The 14,865-nt window shown below is 46.2% G+C and overlaps 1 protein-coding gene across 5 annotated transcripts in view; it reads left to right on the top strand.

Annotated features, from left to right (window-relative positions):
- The window catches only part of LOC137430191 (solute carrier organic anion transporter family member 4A1), a 144,043-nt gene that overhangs the window by 31,215 nt on the left and 97,963 nt on the right, over positions 1-14,865 (top strand). For all 5 annotated transcript variants that reach the window (XM_068120848.2, XM_068120844.2, XM_068120845.2 and 2 more), the window contains one exon: positions 5,806-6,853. In XM_068120848.2, the coding sequence (XP_067976949.1) occupies positions 5,983-6,853 (871 nt within the window). In that variant the 5' untranslated portion in view covers positions 5,806-5,982. The remainder of the gene's footprint in view (positions 1-5,805; positions 6,854-14,865) is intronic.

Genomic DNA, 14,865 nt, shown 5'->3' with positions numbered 1-14,865 from the left:
CCGACTGTGAAGCAAATCAAATCATCAAATGCACCTGTCCGTACATTTTGCCACGCCACCTGTGATATAATCCTGTTGTTGACTTCTTGCTGCGACAGACAATCAGTGACATGGTTCTTTTAACAAATAAATCACCAAAGTGCAAAAGAAACTCACCAGATTGATATACTGAGTTAAGAAAGTAAACCCAAGTCAAGAAAAAAAAAAAAAAATTCCATATTAAATGCCAAGTCTGTATATATACACACACATATATATATATATATATATATATATATATATATATATATATATATATATATATATATATATGTATATGTATATGTATATATATGTATATGTATATATACACAAAGAATTAAGTTAAGCACCCCCCCCGTTTTTTTACAACCTCGCACATTACAGGTTTGTTGTCATCATAACAGTGTAATATACCCATGATATTGCTATATTTTCTGGAGAAGTGATATTATGGTCACATAAAAACATAACAATCATGCCGTTTTCAATATTTTATTCTGAATAATTTAAGGTGAAATTTTTTGGGAATTTTAGGCATATTTTCACCTCAATTTAAGTATGGAGCTATAGGTCCATCACGGACAGTGTGGATGACGTTTATGTTTTCTAACGTACAGTCATTGTTCTGAGAAGACCTCTAGCGATCTTTGCGTCAATAACGTGTGTAGGACCCACGTGATCGGATCACTGACTCAACCAATCACTTTTTTTCACTTTGATCACTCAATTTCATCAATGGATAATTGCTAATGTCATACCAATCATTATTTGATCTCACATACCTTAGAATATATGCCAATGTATACATATACACAAAGAATATATATTAGGGGGTGCTTACCTTAATTCGTTGTGTAGGGGTGCTTAACTTAATTCTTTGTGTATATATGTATATATATATGTATGTATATGTATATATATGTATATATATATGTATGTATATGTATATATATATGTATGTATATGTATATATATGTATATATATATATGTATGTATATGTATATATATATATATATATATATATATATATATATATATATATATATATATATATATATATACATATATACATACATACATACATATACACACACACACACACACACACACACACACACACACACACACACACACACACACACACACACACATATTGTTGCGGATCCCGGGTCTGTCGACGTACTAAGGGGGGGTGGGGTGAAGTCCTCGGTTCCCCTCAGACATTGGGCCAACAGGCCGCCGCCGGCCGTGACGAAACTCGCGGTCGACAGGTTGTGAAGCAACTTCAATTGCCAATCTCCCTATCACAGGTCGAAGTGTTATCGGTCACGACCCGAATACCTTGAGAGACCACGTGGCCGGGAAGACCGGGGATTGAACCTTCATGTTCCCACACCTTATCGTGCGCCGAGCGGATCGCATGGTGTGGGTCGTGGCGTTATCCTGTGTGATATACGGACCGAATCGAGCAATCAAATTTGTTTCGAACGATGCTGGGCCAATAGACGAAAGGACGCACACGAGCAGGTTGAAAGGAAACAAAATGTACACGTTTTATTTACAAAAAGCACAGATAAAGGACGAGAATCAGACTTAACAATTCTTACCTATCTAAATCCCAACATAGGCGCCTTACACACTCACGCAGGGAATGAATCACACTGGTTAAACTCGTACCGGGAGACGTGCGGACGCTCACTCGAGTCCGACGGTTCCCGCACGTGGTGCACGGTTCGATCCGGCAAACGCACGAAGGAGGATCCGCTGCTTGAAGGTCAGGTCAGCATGGATGATGGACCAGCTTGAGGACGAAGGATAAGTGCAGCGCGGCCGAACCAGCACGTAGGACAGCCAGCTTGAAGGACGGACGAGGAGAGAGAGCTTGAATGACGATGGGCACGACCTTTATTGGGTGGAATGTTTTTCTCGAAGGTTCCACGGCCTCCCATTGGTCGAGGTTTGTCACGTGCGGTTATTCAGCCCTGTCTCCCTCTGGAATGTTCCACGACCCCTCATTGGAAGGTTTTATGCCCCGCCTACCACTGTCGCGGTTGATCACGTGAACTGTTCTTTTAGCCACGCCTCCCTGCACATGAAAACGTCTTCGTTCAACCACCGGGAGGTTTGAAATCCTGCCTAACTCAACGCATATCTGTTTTAATTACTACATAATGGGAAGGGAGCTAATCTTTACATTTAATAAGAAATAACTGACTACTGCAGGCTAGAATGTTGTCGTGTAATTAACTAGTCTTTTATTGCAAAACCATATACACGCACGCACATATACACGCACGCACATATACACGCACCTAATATACACGCACGCACACACATATAATATATACATGTATATATATTTATATAAACACATACATACATATACATACACATGTACATATAAATGCACCTATACAAACACACATACATAGATATATTATGTCCTTGTAAGTACTTGTAAATACTATTTTATATTTGAAGTTATAACCTTAACCTATAAGCTAATGTCTGGTTTTTCCAACTGTCCGAATCATCAGCTGGGCACCGTTTTTCATCGAGGTTTCGATCCTTTCAGCCCAGAACCTCTCCAAACGGCAGATCCACAAACCTGACTGCAGGTCCACATCATTGGATTACTCAACATGAATGGACCCACAACCTCAAAGTTGTGTCCAGACAGTTAGTCAACACAGCAATGCAATATCCTTATTCAAACTTATCTAATTACTACTTTTATTTGAAGTATTAACGTAAACTAATAACTTCAATCATAAATCGCTTTATATAACAATATACTAAGCAATAAATACTCCACCCGACAGACATGTCCATTACACAGCACCTCCATCCACTCATCGACTCAAACTTATGGACAAGAAGTTTTCAGATTTTCTCTCAATGCAAACAACGAGTTGTTCTTGGTCACAATTCTGTTTTGAGATCTCCAAGGCAGCTTTTTGGGGATGACCTTATGTTCTAAGGAAATGACCTCTGCTTCCCTGGCTAGTTCTCTAATTTTCACTAATGTGCAGAACAGTATGCCACACTTTTGGAGCTAGGTTACAGCAGCTTCCAGTTCTAAATCCAGAAAAAAAATCATTGGTCGGCTACCTGGAATAAGTCTTAAAATACAGGGGAAACCCCCATGCTCTCACTGTCGTTATACAGGGATTGGCTTTCAACCCACCAATCTATGGCTCTGGCTAACCCTTGGGAGAGGTGTGCAGTTCCTGGAGATCCTTGACCTCACAATCTCTCACAACCTGGCTTGGGTAGACCACATTGTCAAACTGTCTTTTAAGGCATTCGCAGAGAAGTCCATTCTGATCCCCTCATGGCTCATGACAGTGCATGCGACCTTCATCCAAAGTATCATGGACTATGGATCACCACAAAAAAACGAATTGCATTAAATGCCTTTTGGGAATTCAATGGGAAGTCGCAATGCAATTTAATGCACTGTAGTTAAATACAAGATAATAGATGGAAACTGAGAGGGTGTTGGGTATTTTATTTTGAGAAATTACCCAGTGTGTACATCAAGAAAGCGACTTGAAGATATTTATCGAAAAGGCACTTTAGGCAGTCCCTCGTTCTCGATTGCCTCCAAAGTGCTCCGGTATGAGGTTTATTTTCCTACCTTAATGCATTGCCTGTCAGGTTTCTCGTTGCACACCGCAGTTCGAGTACACAGAGCTTCCACATGGCATTGCAAAATTGCTGTAATTACCTCCGCTACCAAAGGTGGATGGGGGTTATGTTTTCACGTCTGTCTGTCTGTGTCTGTCTGTCTGTCTGTCTGTTTGTTTGTCTGTGAACAAGATATCTCAAAAGGTTGTGGATGGATTCAGACGAAATTTGGCGGTGAGGTAGCATATGTGACAAGGACGAAATGATTAGATTTTGGTGAAGATCAGGATCTGGATCCAGCTAGTAGAATTTTTAAAGTTAAGCTTCACCATTGGGAGATGGGGCTAAAACCGATATATAGCACGATATCTCAAAAAGTTATTGACGGATTTGGACGAAAATTGGTGAACGAGTTGCTTAGGTGATGAGAAGAGGCCAGTAAGATTTTTGGTTTATGTCCGAATCCAGATCTGGCCTATCAGTGGATACATAACATAAACTGTTCAGCCTGGTAGAGGTGTGCGCGCAACCGAGTGCCGTTCTAGTTGTCAATATGTTTCAGTAGGAATCTGATCTTTGTATAAATTATAGTCTGGGTCAGAAAGGGTGATCAACTGAAAGTTGGCAAAAGGTATGCTCACCACCTAAACCATGGGAAGCAAAGTGAAGCTTCTGTTTTGGGCATCAGTCCTTCATCGGAGCAAAGAACTGTTGTTTTACTCCGACAAAGGGTGCCCGGAACAGATTTACTTTGCTTTATACCAATATACCATGGTTAGCACAGCTTTGTGAACTATCGTTGAAATTTGCTGATGCAACTCGACCCACCGTCCCGTTTGAGATGACAAAGTTTACTATTTCTCTGTATTATGAAAGTAAAGAGAAGTTGGAATGTGGTGGGGGTGGGGAGTGTAGCCAAATGTTAGACAGAACAGACAAATTTGAAAGAAGCAGCTGCTTGTTTGGGTTATGGCAGTGATCCCAGTAATTCATGACATTTTGAGTTTCCTGTCACTCCTAGATTTTCCAAATGGAGTTGCTAACTCGACGTGGACCAGCATCACTCTTCAACATGCTCCTAAATTCGCACCTAGCTCAATGTTGCCTCAACACAAGAATAGAATAGCGTAGAAAAGGCAGATATTTGTTATTGAGCAAGCACAACTGCAGCAATGGCTTATTGTGTATTCATCGCCTGTGTTCATGTAAATTCATTGCGCTTGTCGTAATCACAAAACTCCATTATCTGCACATGTATGCAACTTCCCATGTGACATTGTTTGATATTAACCTTGAACACTCAAAACCGCTCGCTGTGCCGTTTCGTGCATACGTCGCATTTGGCAGAAGGGCATCGCAGGGAAAGTAGAACTGTTGTAAAAAGTGGAACTTGCTTTGTATTGTAATTGAAAGTGTACGTACGTGCGTGTACATCCGTGTTTGTGTGTGTGTGTGTGTACGTACTTTGTTGTCGGATGCTGTTGCAGTGTACATCACCTTGGTCATCCATCCTTGCTGCTTACATGTGGTATGGGCAAATATCACTTCCGCTTCACTGCGAAGCTCAGTGTTGAATGCTTTGCTTTGAATCTTCGCCTCAAATGTGTGAAATTTAACGTTTTGAAAATTTTGAATTTTTCTCACTCAGATTTCAACATCACCGCAATGCATATTGTTAAGTTGTTCAAACTTTCTTTATACAAGATGATTATTTGTAATACTGTTTACCACCGGGTGGCACTATATGATGCACATTTACATCGAGAGAATTCAGATCTTCCCCCAGCCTGAACCCCCTCCCCGAGATACTATCCAGTCAGAAACCATATTTGAGGTACCCTTCGGCAACATGCGAAATTTGATTGGATTTGGTTCAGTATTTATTTATTTTCGTTTTGAAGCATATATATTTAAACAAACAAATATATAAAGCAAATATACAATTTCACTTTTGAAGTATAGATCGATGTAGTAGTTCTCGATTTTATATATTTATTTATTTATTCGCATGAGAAGAATTATCAGAAAATGAGACCTCAACAATTATTGTTGTTTTTTCTTTGTGCTGATTCAAAGATATCAATAGAACCTCACATGGTTGCTGCTTGTAATCGTATTTCTTTTTTCTTTGTCATTCCCTTTCTTTCCCTTAGGTGTGAATATCTCCATCACAAAGACCACTCCTTGAATCAAAAGGTTGCTCTTTCTTTGTGCATTCCAAAAATTTGCTCCGGCGTTTCCCATTCCGACTTTAAAAACGGAAAACCTTTGGCATAGTATCCAAAATAAACCATTTTACTTGGTGACCTCCCATTTCGTGCTATTCAGCCATGCCCTTGAGTGACTTTCATTCGCGAGATGAACTGGTCATGGACTCTCTTGGTATAACCAGCCTTTGCAATGGCGGCTCTCCACCTGATAAGCTTTCAAATGGCTGTTTCATCAATGATCCTATTGCCAAGAGCTGCTCACTTGTTGGAAATATACTTCCAGTAGATAAAGTAGGAAACGGTCATGTAGAACCTTCAGGAACGATGCAGATGGAGCTCATTTCCGTGTCTACTCCCTGCAGCAGTCAGCTCGACAATGACAGTGCCGTGCGATACGTGCCAAACGAGGGGGAGTCTCGCTGTGGGTGGGGCACTTTCACCCCGGGTTTTCTTCAGGTGTTTAACACCCCCCGTGGTGCCCTCTTCTTCCTCTGTTGTGCCTCGTTGCTACAAGGGATGGTGGTGAACGGGCTTGTCAATACGGTGATCACATCCATCGAGCGGCGATTTGACATGCACAGCTATCAAAGCGGGTTGATTGCCAGCACATATGATATTGCATCTTGCTCTTTCCTCGCACTTGTCAGTTATTTCGGAGGCACAGGCCATAAGCCTCGCTGGCTTGGGACCGGCGTGTTGTTTATGGCACTTGGATCTTTTACATTTGCGATGCCCCACTTCATTTCGCCTCTCTATACGCCCACGGGAGTCAGTGAGCATGCCACTTGTGCTGCGACCCTCTCCAACGTGAATGCCTCCTTTGCACATGCCACCGGGACATGCCAAGGACCCTCCTCTGACTTGTCCCGCTATCGCTACATATTTATGCTTGGGCAATTCCTCCATGGTGCCGGTGCTACTCCCTTGTACACTCTTGGGGTAACCTACCTGGATGAGAACGTGAAGACAACATGTTCATCAGTGTACATTGGTGAGTCATGACAGCCCCTCATACTATGAGTTCCACTAAGTCGTTAATATGCTCCTGTCAGAGGTGAATAAGCAATATGAGATGTTTGTGAAGTTTTAAGGAATGCTACATTATGAACACGAAAGGGAATTTGGTAATGTAGTTCCTCACTGGTGTATTTGTCTCGGCAAACCTTTCAAACATGACTAGAAAGAGAAATCAGAGATGCAGACCCTTGCCAGGACTTGTTTTGTGTAGCAAATAAATAGAAGAATTTACTAAATGAAAGGTCATCGATTGCAAATGAAAGGTTAAATGGTCTAAAGATCAAATGGTGTGAAGGATCTAAAGGGTTTTGGAAGGTCAAAGGCGTCCAAAGGGTGCAATTTATATTCAAATGGGTCAGAATTTTTGGTATAAATGCAAAATTACATGAAGATCGGCCTACCCATTCATTGTGCATAGCCTGCAGAACATGAAGAAGAAGTTAATGCAAACTTTTGTCAAAAGATGCCCCTCAAAGATGATAGACTTCTCCTTAAAGTATTGCTTCAGCCACTGCTCAACCAGTAATCAGAGGTGGTCAACTACCTCTAGTGTGATGGAGTGCGAGGCTACTTCTCAAGTACTTCGTCGTTTTCCGAGATTTCAATTTCGAAAATTCCCGAAAAAGGTCACGTGAGTCACAAAGGGTGGTACATGTACACTTAATAAACTTTCCATCTATGAAGAAAACTACTAATTGTTGGAAATGGTCTTTGATAGTTTTAATTGACCGTTGTAGCAGAATATGCACATAATAATTTATCTGAGACCTTAATCCTGGAGAAAAAAAATAGTCGGACCCCGCAATTCGTGGGGTATACGTTCCTGGAATATGCCGCGAATGTTGAATCCGCGAAATTGGGAGATTGTTTCAATGGGAAAAGGGGGGATACATTTCCAGCAGTTTGTGATTTGTAAGGAAAAATCTAAAATCCCATTAAAAAAAAACTCAGATTTGCCTGCGAAAAACCACGAATACGCGAAGCACACGCACATGAATGTCAAAACAGGTAAAGAAAAAAAAAAACCACGAATACGCCCACAAAAAGCATGTTGAAATTTTGTGGTTGCGCACGCCCGGTGGCTTTATGCGTGACACATGGAAGATGTTTTTAGAACTGTAATGTGCACAGATGGTGGGAAATGTTTTTTGCGTGGCTGGAAGTGGTATTATGAGTGGCTGGAAGTGGTATTATGCATGACGTGTGGAAGATGCTTTTGGAATGTATTGTGTGCTGCTGGTGGGAGTTTTGTTTGTTTTGTTTTTGTGCCTGCGAAAAACCGCGATTACGCGCAGCACGTGTTCACGAATGTAGAACAGGTTGCCTTTTATCAACCGTGAATATGCGCACAGCGAAATGTACATCATAACGTACAACTTCCAAGTGAAACACAAATTCTACAAATTTCAGAAAATTATTTAAAATACAACACGAGAATATCTTGATTGTCTGTCCACCCCCCTGAGTTAATACTTAGTGGAAGCACCTTTGACAGCAATTGCAGCTGTGAGTCTGTGGGGATGGGTCTCTACCAACTTTGCACACCTTGATTGGGCAATATTTGCCTATTTTTGTGGACAAAACTGTTCAATCCCAGTCAAGTTGTGTGGGGAGTGTTGATGGACAGCAATCTTCAAGTCATGCCATAGATGTTTGATTGGATGTTTTCACCACCCCAGTATAGCTTTGGCTGTGTGCTTCGGGTCGTTGTCATGCTGAAAAGTGAACCTCCGTCCCAATTTCAGCTTTCTTGCAGAGGGCAGCAGGTTTTCCTCTCGGATTTTTCTGTATTTTGTTTCATCCATTTTCCCTTCCATCGTGACAAGTGCCCAGTTCCTGCTGATGAGATACATCCACTGGGCTTTGGCTGGGCCACTCAAAGACTTTCACGTTCTTGTTCTGAAGCCATTCCAGTGTTGCTTTGGCTGTATGCTTGGGGTCATTGTCTTGTTGGAACGTGAATCTTCGCCACAGTCTAAGGTATTTTGCACTCTGAAACAGAGCAGGTTCTACTCGAGGATTTACCTGTATTTGGCTCCATTCATTGGTCCCTCTGTCCTTACAAGTCTCCCAGTCCCTGCCTCTGAAAAACATCCCCATAGCCTGATGTTGCCACCAACATGCTTCACAGTAGGGATGGTGTCCTTTGGGTTGGGTTTGCGTGAAAAGTAACATTTTGCATTTCGGCGAAAAACGTTCCATCTTGGTTTCGTCAGACCACAAAACTTTTTGCCACATGGCTTCAGAGTCTCCGGAGTGGTTTTTTGCATACCTCAAACGGGACTCAAGGTGGGCTTTTTTGAGCAAGTTCTTTTTTTTTGAGAAACAATCAGAATCACTACAATTTAACAACAGGTGGAAGCCAATCAACTTGTCATCTTGAAGGTGATTGGTTACACCTGGGCTAATTTACAATTGTTATTATAAGGGGGGTGGACACTTATCCAACCAAGATATTCTGGTTTTGTATTTTTAATTAACATTCTGAAATTTCTAGAATTTATTTTTCACTTGAAAGTTTTGAGTTACAATGTGTAAATAAAGGTGGGAAAAGTCTGATTTAATCGATTTAATTCCAGGCTATAAGGCAACAAAAGGTGAACATTTTGAAAGGGGTGTAGACTTTCTATAGATAGGCACGGTATGTATAAATGTATATCATATGTACATATAAATATATGTATATATTGAAACCATGTAAAGTTTTGACTTTTTCAACATACAGCTATTTGATCTTCATTTCAACAATATTGATAGATAAAGGTGATATAATATAACAAATATCATGAAACATTTACATTTTGTAGTCCATTGTGTCGTGAAAATCAAGCTCAGACACGACTTGACCTCTGGGTAGGTTTAATATCATTTAGATCTGTAGTACATCCTGTAAGAATACATGCATGCAACAGGCATTAAAATCAGAGTATTTCATGAGCAATGGTCGATTCAATATAGCAATGGTCCAGCAGAGAGGACAGTCAGCGCAGCATTTAGGGGCGTACATACCATTCAAACTACAGGACTATGTCACAGTGAGTTCCGCTGGAGTGTCCGCGTGCCCCGGTTGTCCCGGGTCTTATAGACGCCCCTTCTGTAGCGAGCACACCCTGGGTTCACCTTGGTATAATTTCACTACATTCTCCCCGCCGTTAGAACTATACTGCCGCTCGGCAGGTTGCAAGCAAGCATCAGCAATAAACGAATGGGTCACGTCAATCCACGTCAGTCGGTCCACCCGTAGCGGTCGGGGCGGCGAACTTCCCTGCCAGTTCGTGTTCGGAATCTACCGGGCACGGCGTCCCCAAGCCCGGAGTCCCCCGCGTCGGAATAGCCGCCGGAGGTGGGAGTCGGAGGGGGCGCCCCTGCGCCTTCGGGCACGGGAGTGGGGGACGACGGGAGTAACGGTGGTAGTTCCATAGGGGAAGCTTCAGTAGAGTCCATAAGACTCGTAGACGGGTTCGTCGATATCCCTGTCGTCGTCCCCACATGGGGCGAGATGGCGTACGGAGACGGTAGACTCGCAGCCATCCGCCGTTAACATGCGAGCATGCTCGGGATTAGCCTGGAGGACCTGCACCTTGTCAACAAGGGGGTCGTACTTGCTAGCGCGAACCGCTCATTTGAGATAGGCGGGCCCCGGTTCAGCGAGCCAGCTGGGTAAAGATTGGATACTGCCGGAGCTTCTAGGGTGGTGGAACAGTCGTTCGTGAGGAGTCTGGTTGGTGGCAGTACATAGGAGAGCCCGGATCGAGTTTAGAGCGGCAGGTAGTGACCACGCCCATTTATCAAGGCCTCGGCCGAGGGTCCGAAGGCTTAGCATGACGGCCCTCCATATAATCCCATTACAGCGTTCGATCTGCCCATTCGCTTGGGGCCGGTACGGGGTGGTGTAGCTCGAAGCGACATTATGCTGGAGCAAGTAGCCCCTCACCTCCTGGGACAGGAACACCGCACCCCGATCGGTATGCACGTAGGCCGGATACCCGAACATAGAAAACAAATTCTGCAGGCACCGAATAACCGTGGCAGCCGACATATCCCCGCACGTGTAAGCAAAGGGGAATCGGGAATACTCATCGACGATAGTGAGCAGATAGCGAGAGTTGCTCGACATTGGCAGCGGCCCTTTGAAGTCCATCACCAAGCGCTCCCACGGTCTAGTAGCCCTAACGAGTGTCCCCATAGGAGGGTTATAAAAACGCGGTTTGAGTTCCGCACAGATCGCGCAATCACGGCAGATGCGGCGGATGTCCTCGATCGAGTACGGCAGATTGCCCTCGCGCACAAAATGCACGAAGCGCGTTACCCCGGGATGACACATAGTGCCGTGCAAAGTGCGCAGCCCCTCCAAAGTTACAACCCCCGCGCAAGTGGCCGGCCTCGATAAGGCGTCAGCGACCAGGTTATCCTTCCCCGGGCGGTATTTGATGGTGTAGCAGAAGTCGGCGAGTTCGATACGCCAACGGGTGATTTTCTCATTCTTAATGCGCTGAGCATGTAAGGTGTCGTACATAAACGCAACACTCTGTTGGTCCGTGACGATTTGGAAACTCCGCCCAAGCAGATACGGCCGCCATCGCCGAATTGATTCGACGATCGCGTACGCTTCCTTTTCGACAGACGAATGCCTCCGCTCGGCGGAGGTGAGAGTCCGCGAGAAGAAAGCCACAGGGCGGCCTCCTTGGGAGAGAGGCGCCGCTATCGCATGATCCGAGGCATCACTCTCCAAAACGAAAGAGGCACTCTCGTCAATCGTCGCGACAGCGGCGCCAGCGATGTCGACTTTAAGGCCCTCGAAGGCCGCCAGGGCGGCCGGGCCCATGGGGAAAGTGTCGCAGGCCACGAGGGGGCGGAGCTTCACGGAGAAATTTTGCACCCACTTTGAATAGTGGGCGAACAGCCCTAGAGCGCGTTTCAGCGAAGCCCGATCGCTAGGCGGAGCCATATCGAGCAAAGGGCGCAGACGCTCCTTATCCGGAGAGACGGAGCCATGGGTCACGGTGTACCCCAAAAGGTCTACCGTGCGTAGAGAGTATCGACACTTAGCCGCATTCATGGTTAGGCGATATTTCCGCGCGACCTCGAGGAAGCGTTTCAGATTAGCGTCGTGATGCTCCTGGTCATACCCACAAACCGTAAGATTGTCCAGATAGACAAAGACATCGGTCAAATTCTCCTTCGCAACGAGGTCATCCATAGCCCTCTGAAAACAAGCGACTCCGTTAGTTACCCCAAAGGGAAGTCTCGTGAACTGGTACAACCGCTGACCCGATTCAAAGGCTGTAAAGACGCGATCAGCCCTAGAGATGGGGACTTGATGATACGCACTACGCAGATCGAGAGTGCTATAAACGGAATACAGAGCCACCTGGCGTACCAGGGCGTCCATCCCCGGTAAGGGGTAGGCATCCAGCTGTGTAAAACGATTAATCGTCTGCGAATAGTCGATTACCATGCGCCGGCGGTGGGCCTCACTCCGCACCACTAAGACTTGGGCCCGCCACGGTGACCTACTGTGTTCTATAATACCGTCCTTTAAGAGCAGGGCCGTTTCTTCCGCAATGAATTGCGCGTCCGCGCGAGAGTAGCGCCGCGATTTGACGGCTACAGGGGTACAATCAGTGGTCAGGTTGGGGAACAGTGAGAGTGGCTCCATGTCCATTTGAGCGAGGGCGCACACAGCGAGCGTGTCCGGCCCACCGAAGTCTATTTCCAAACGTCCATGCCGCTTAAGGAAATCAAGTCCTAACAGAACGTCAGCGCATAAAGCAGGTAATACCATGAGATACACGTCCGGGAACGTGCGTCCCTTTATCACAAGTTTCAATCGACACGCCCCTTTTGTGCTCAACCGAAGTCCCTGAGAGGCCATGAAGATCCGGCGGGTTGCCCCAAGAACCGGCCACCCATGTTGATGCACGAGTCGCTGATCGAAAAACTATCCGTGGACCCCGTGTCAATCAAAGCTTGCGCAAAAACGCCCGCGACCGTGAGCGGAATGATGGCCTGCGCAAGGCCGGCAGACCCGGCAGGTATTGTGCCGGCAGACCCGGCAGGTATTGTACCGGCCGGGCGAGAAGATCGCGCCTCGCGGGTGGATCCCACGCCGGCTGCAATCCTTCGGGCAGCGTCGGCAGGTTGGGCCTCAGCAGGAGCATTGAAGTCAGTTGGCTCATCAGCAGTTTCATTTGCCAGAGTGGGTGTGTGTAGGTCGTAAGAGCAGCCGCCAGATGGTGCTCGAGTCACGTGAGAAAGATCTCTGCCGTCTGCAGATTCATATGCCAAAGTGGGTGCATGTAATTCGTAAGAGCCGCCGCCAGATGGCGCTCGCGTCACGTGAGAAAGATCTCTGCCGTCTGCAGATTCATATGCCAAAGTGGGTGCATGTAATTCGTAAAAGCCGCCGTCAGATGGGGCTCGAGTCACGTGCTGCGTTTGCCGCACATCGAGAGGAGTTTCCAAAGCAGGAGCATGTCGCTTGTTTGAAGTAGGCGTTCGAACGCCAGTCACGGTCGGTCGCGCTGTGGCCGGTCGCGTTCGCGCCATTTGTTTCGGCGGCCCGGTGTATCTCACCAAGGTCGGGCGTGTAGCCAGAGGCCCGCGAGAAGGAGAGCGGCTCTTCAAAGCCGAGTGAGGCGCCCCGTCCGGCGCTCGATCCGTTGGCTCCGCGATGAGCCCATTCAAAGTCGCGCGGGGACGCGTGCCCCGAGCGGCCTTCCTGCAGACTTTTGCAAAATGGCCCTTGGTGGAGCACAGGTGGCATGTAGCCTCCCGGGCCGGGCATTCAGAGCGAGGGTGCTGCCGATTCCCGCAAAAATAACATTTTGCATACCGGTCAGGCCGTGGCCGGGCAGCGGCGGCAGCAGTGAGGCCGGAAGCGGAGTCCGCTTCAGGAGCTCCCAGAGACTCGGCCGTAGTGGTCGGGTCGTTCTCCGTATCCTCGGCGGTAGCCCTCTCCGGTCGCGCGAGTTGCGAGGTCCCCGCCACGACTCGTGGGTGATCATATGCGGTGGATTGTTCTCGGGCATCTGTGTATACGCGTGCCAGCCGTAGTGCCTCTGTAAATGTCAGATCCGCGACCTCCAGGAGCCGGAGCCGCAAGACTCCAGAATTAATTCTGGAGATGAATGAATCTCGGAGCAAGTCGTCCTGCACTTGCTCGTGGGTCCGGACGTCCTGCACGCAGTCTGCCAACAGGTAGCGCAACTCCTGCGCGAAGCGATCGATCGATTCAGATGGTTGCTGTCGCCGCTGAGAGAGTTGATGCTGGCCGTGCACAGCGCTCCGTGTCTTTACGTAGAGGCGCTTCAGCTCGGCTAGAGCCGTAGCGTACGTCCCAAATCGAGAAATGTTCCGGAAAACGGTGTGATAGACCTTCGACTGTAACACAGACAGCTTTATCGCTGCGGTGGGCTCTGTTTCGTGAGCAGCAAAGTAATTCTCCAGCGTTTTGAGCCAGTGGGTGAACTCCGATGCTGATCCCTCAGCTTGAGGGTCGGCTCCGAGAATCGGTACCACGATCATCTTGTGGTCAGCCATTCCGGCGATCTAAATGATATTAAATGTCGTGAAAATCAAGCTCAGACACGACTTGACCTCTGGGTAGGTTTAATATCATTTAGATCTGTAGTACATCCTGTAAGAATACATGCATGCAACAGGCATTAAAATCAGAGTATTTCATGAGCAATGGTCGATTCAATATAGCAATGGTCCAGCAGAGAGGACAGTCAGCGCAGCATTTAGGGGCGTACATACCATTCAAACTACAGGACTATGTCACAGTGAGTTCCGCTGGAGTGTCCGCGCGCCCCGGTTGTCCCGGGTCTTATAGACGCCCCTTCTGTCGCGAGCACACCCTGGGTTCACCTTGGTATAATTTCACTACACATTGTATAATTTAAATAAACATAAATGCTAATTTCGCATGTGGAAAAAGTAAGTACACCCTTGGCTCTAATCTAATCGATGGTATTGCCCCCT

The sequence above is a fragment of the Myxine glutinosa genome, chromosome 6 (assembly GCF_964187855.1).
Source record: "Myxine glutinosa chromosome 6, kmMyxGlut1.1, whole genome shotgun sequence".
In the NCBI taxonomy this organism is placed as follows: domain Eukaryota; kingdom Metazoa; phylum Chordata; class Myxini; order Myxiniformes; family Myxinidae; genus Myxine; species Myxine glutinosa.
Note: the sequence above shows the minus strand (reverse complement) of the source record. Positions and strands in the feature narration are given on the sequence as shown.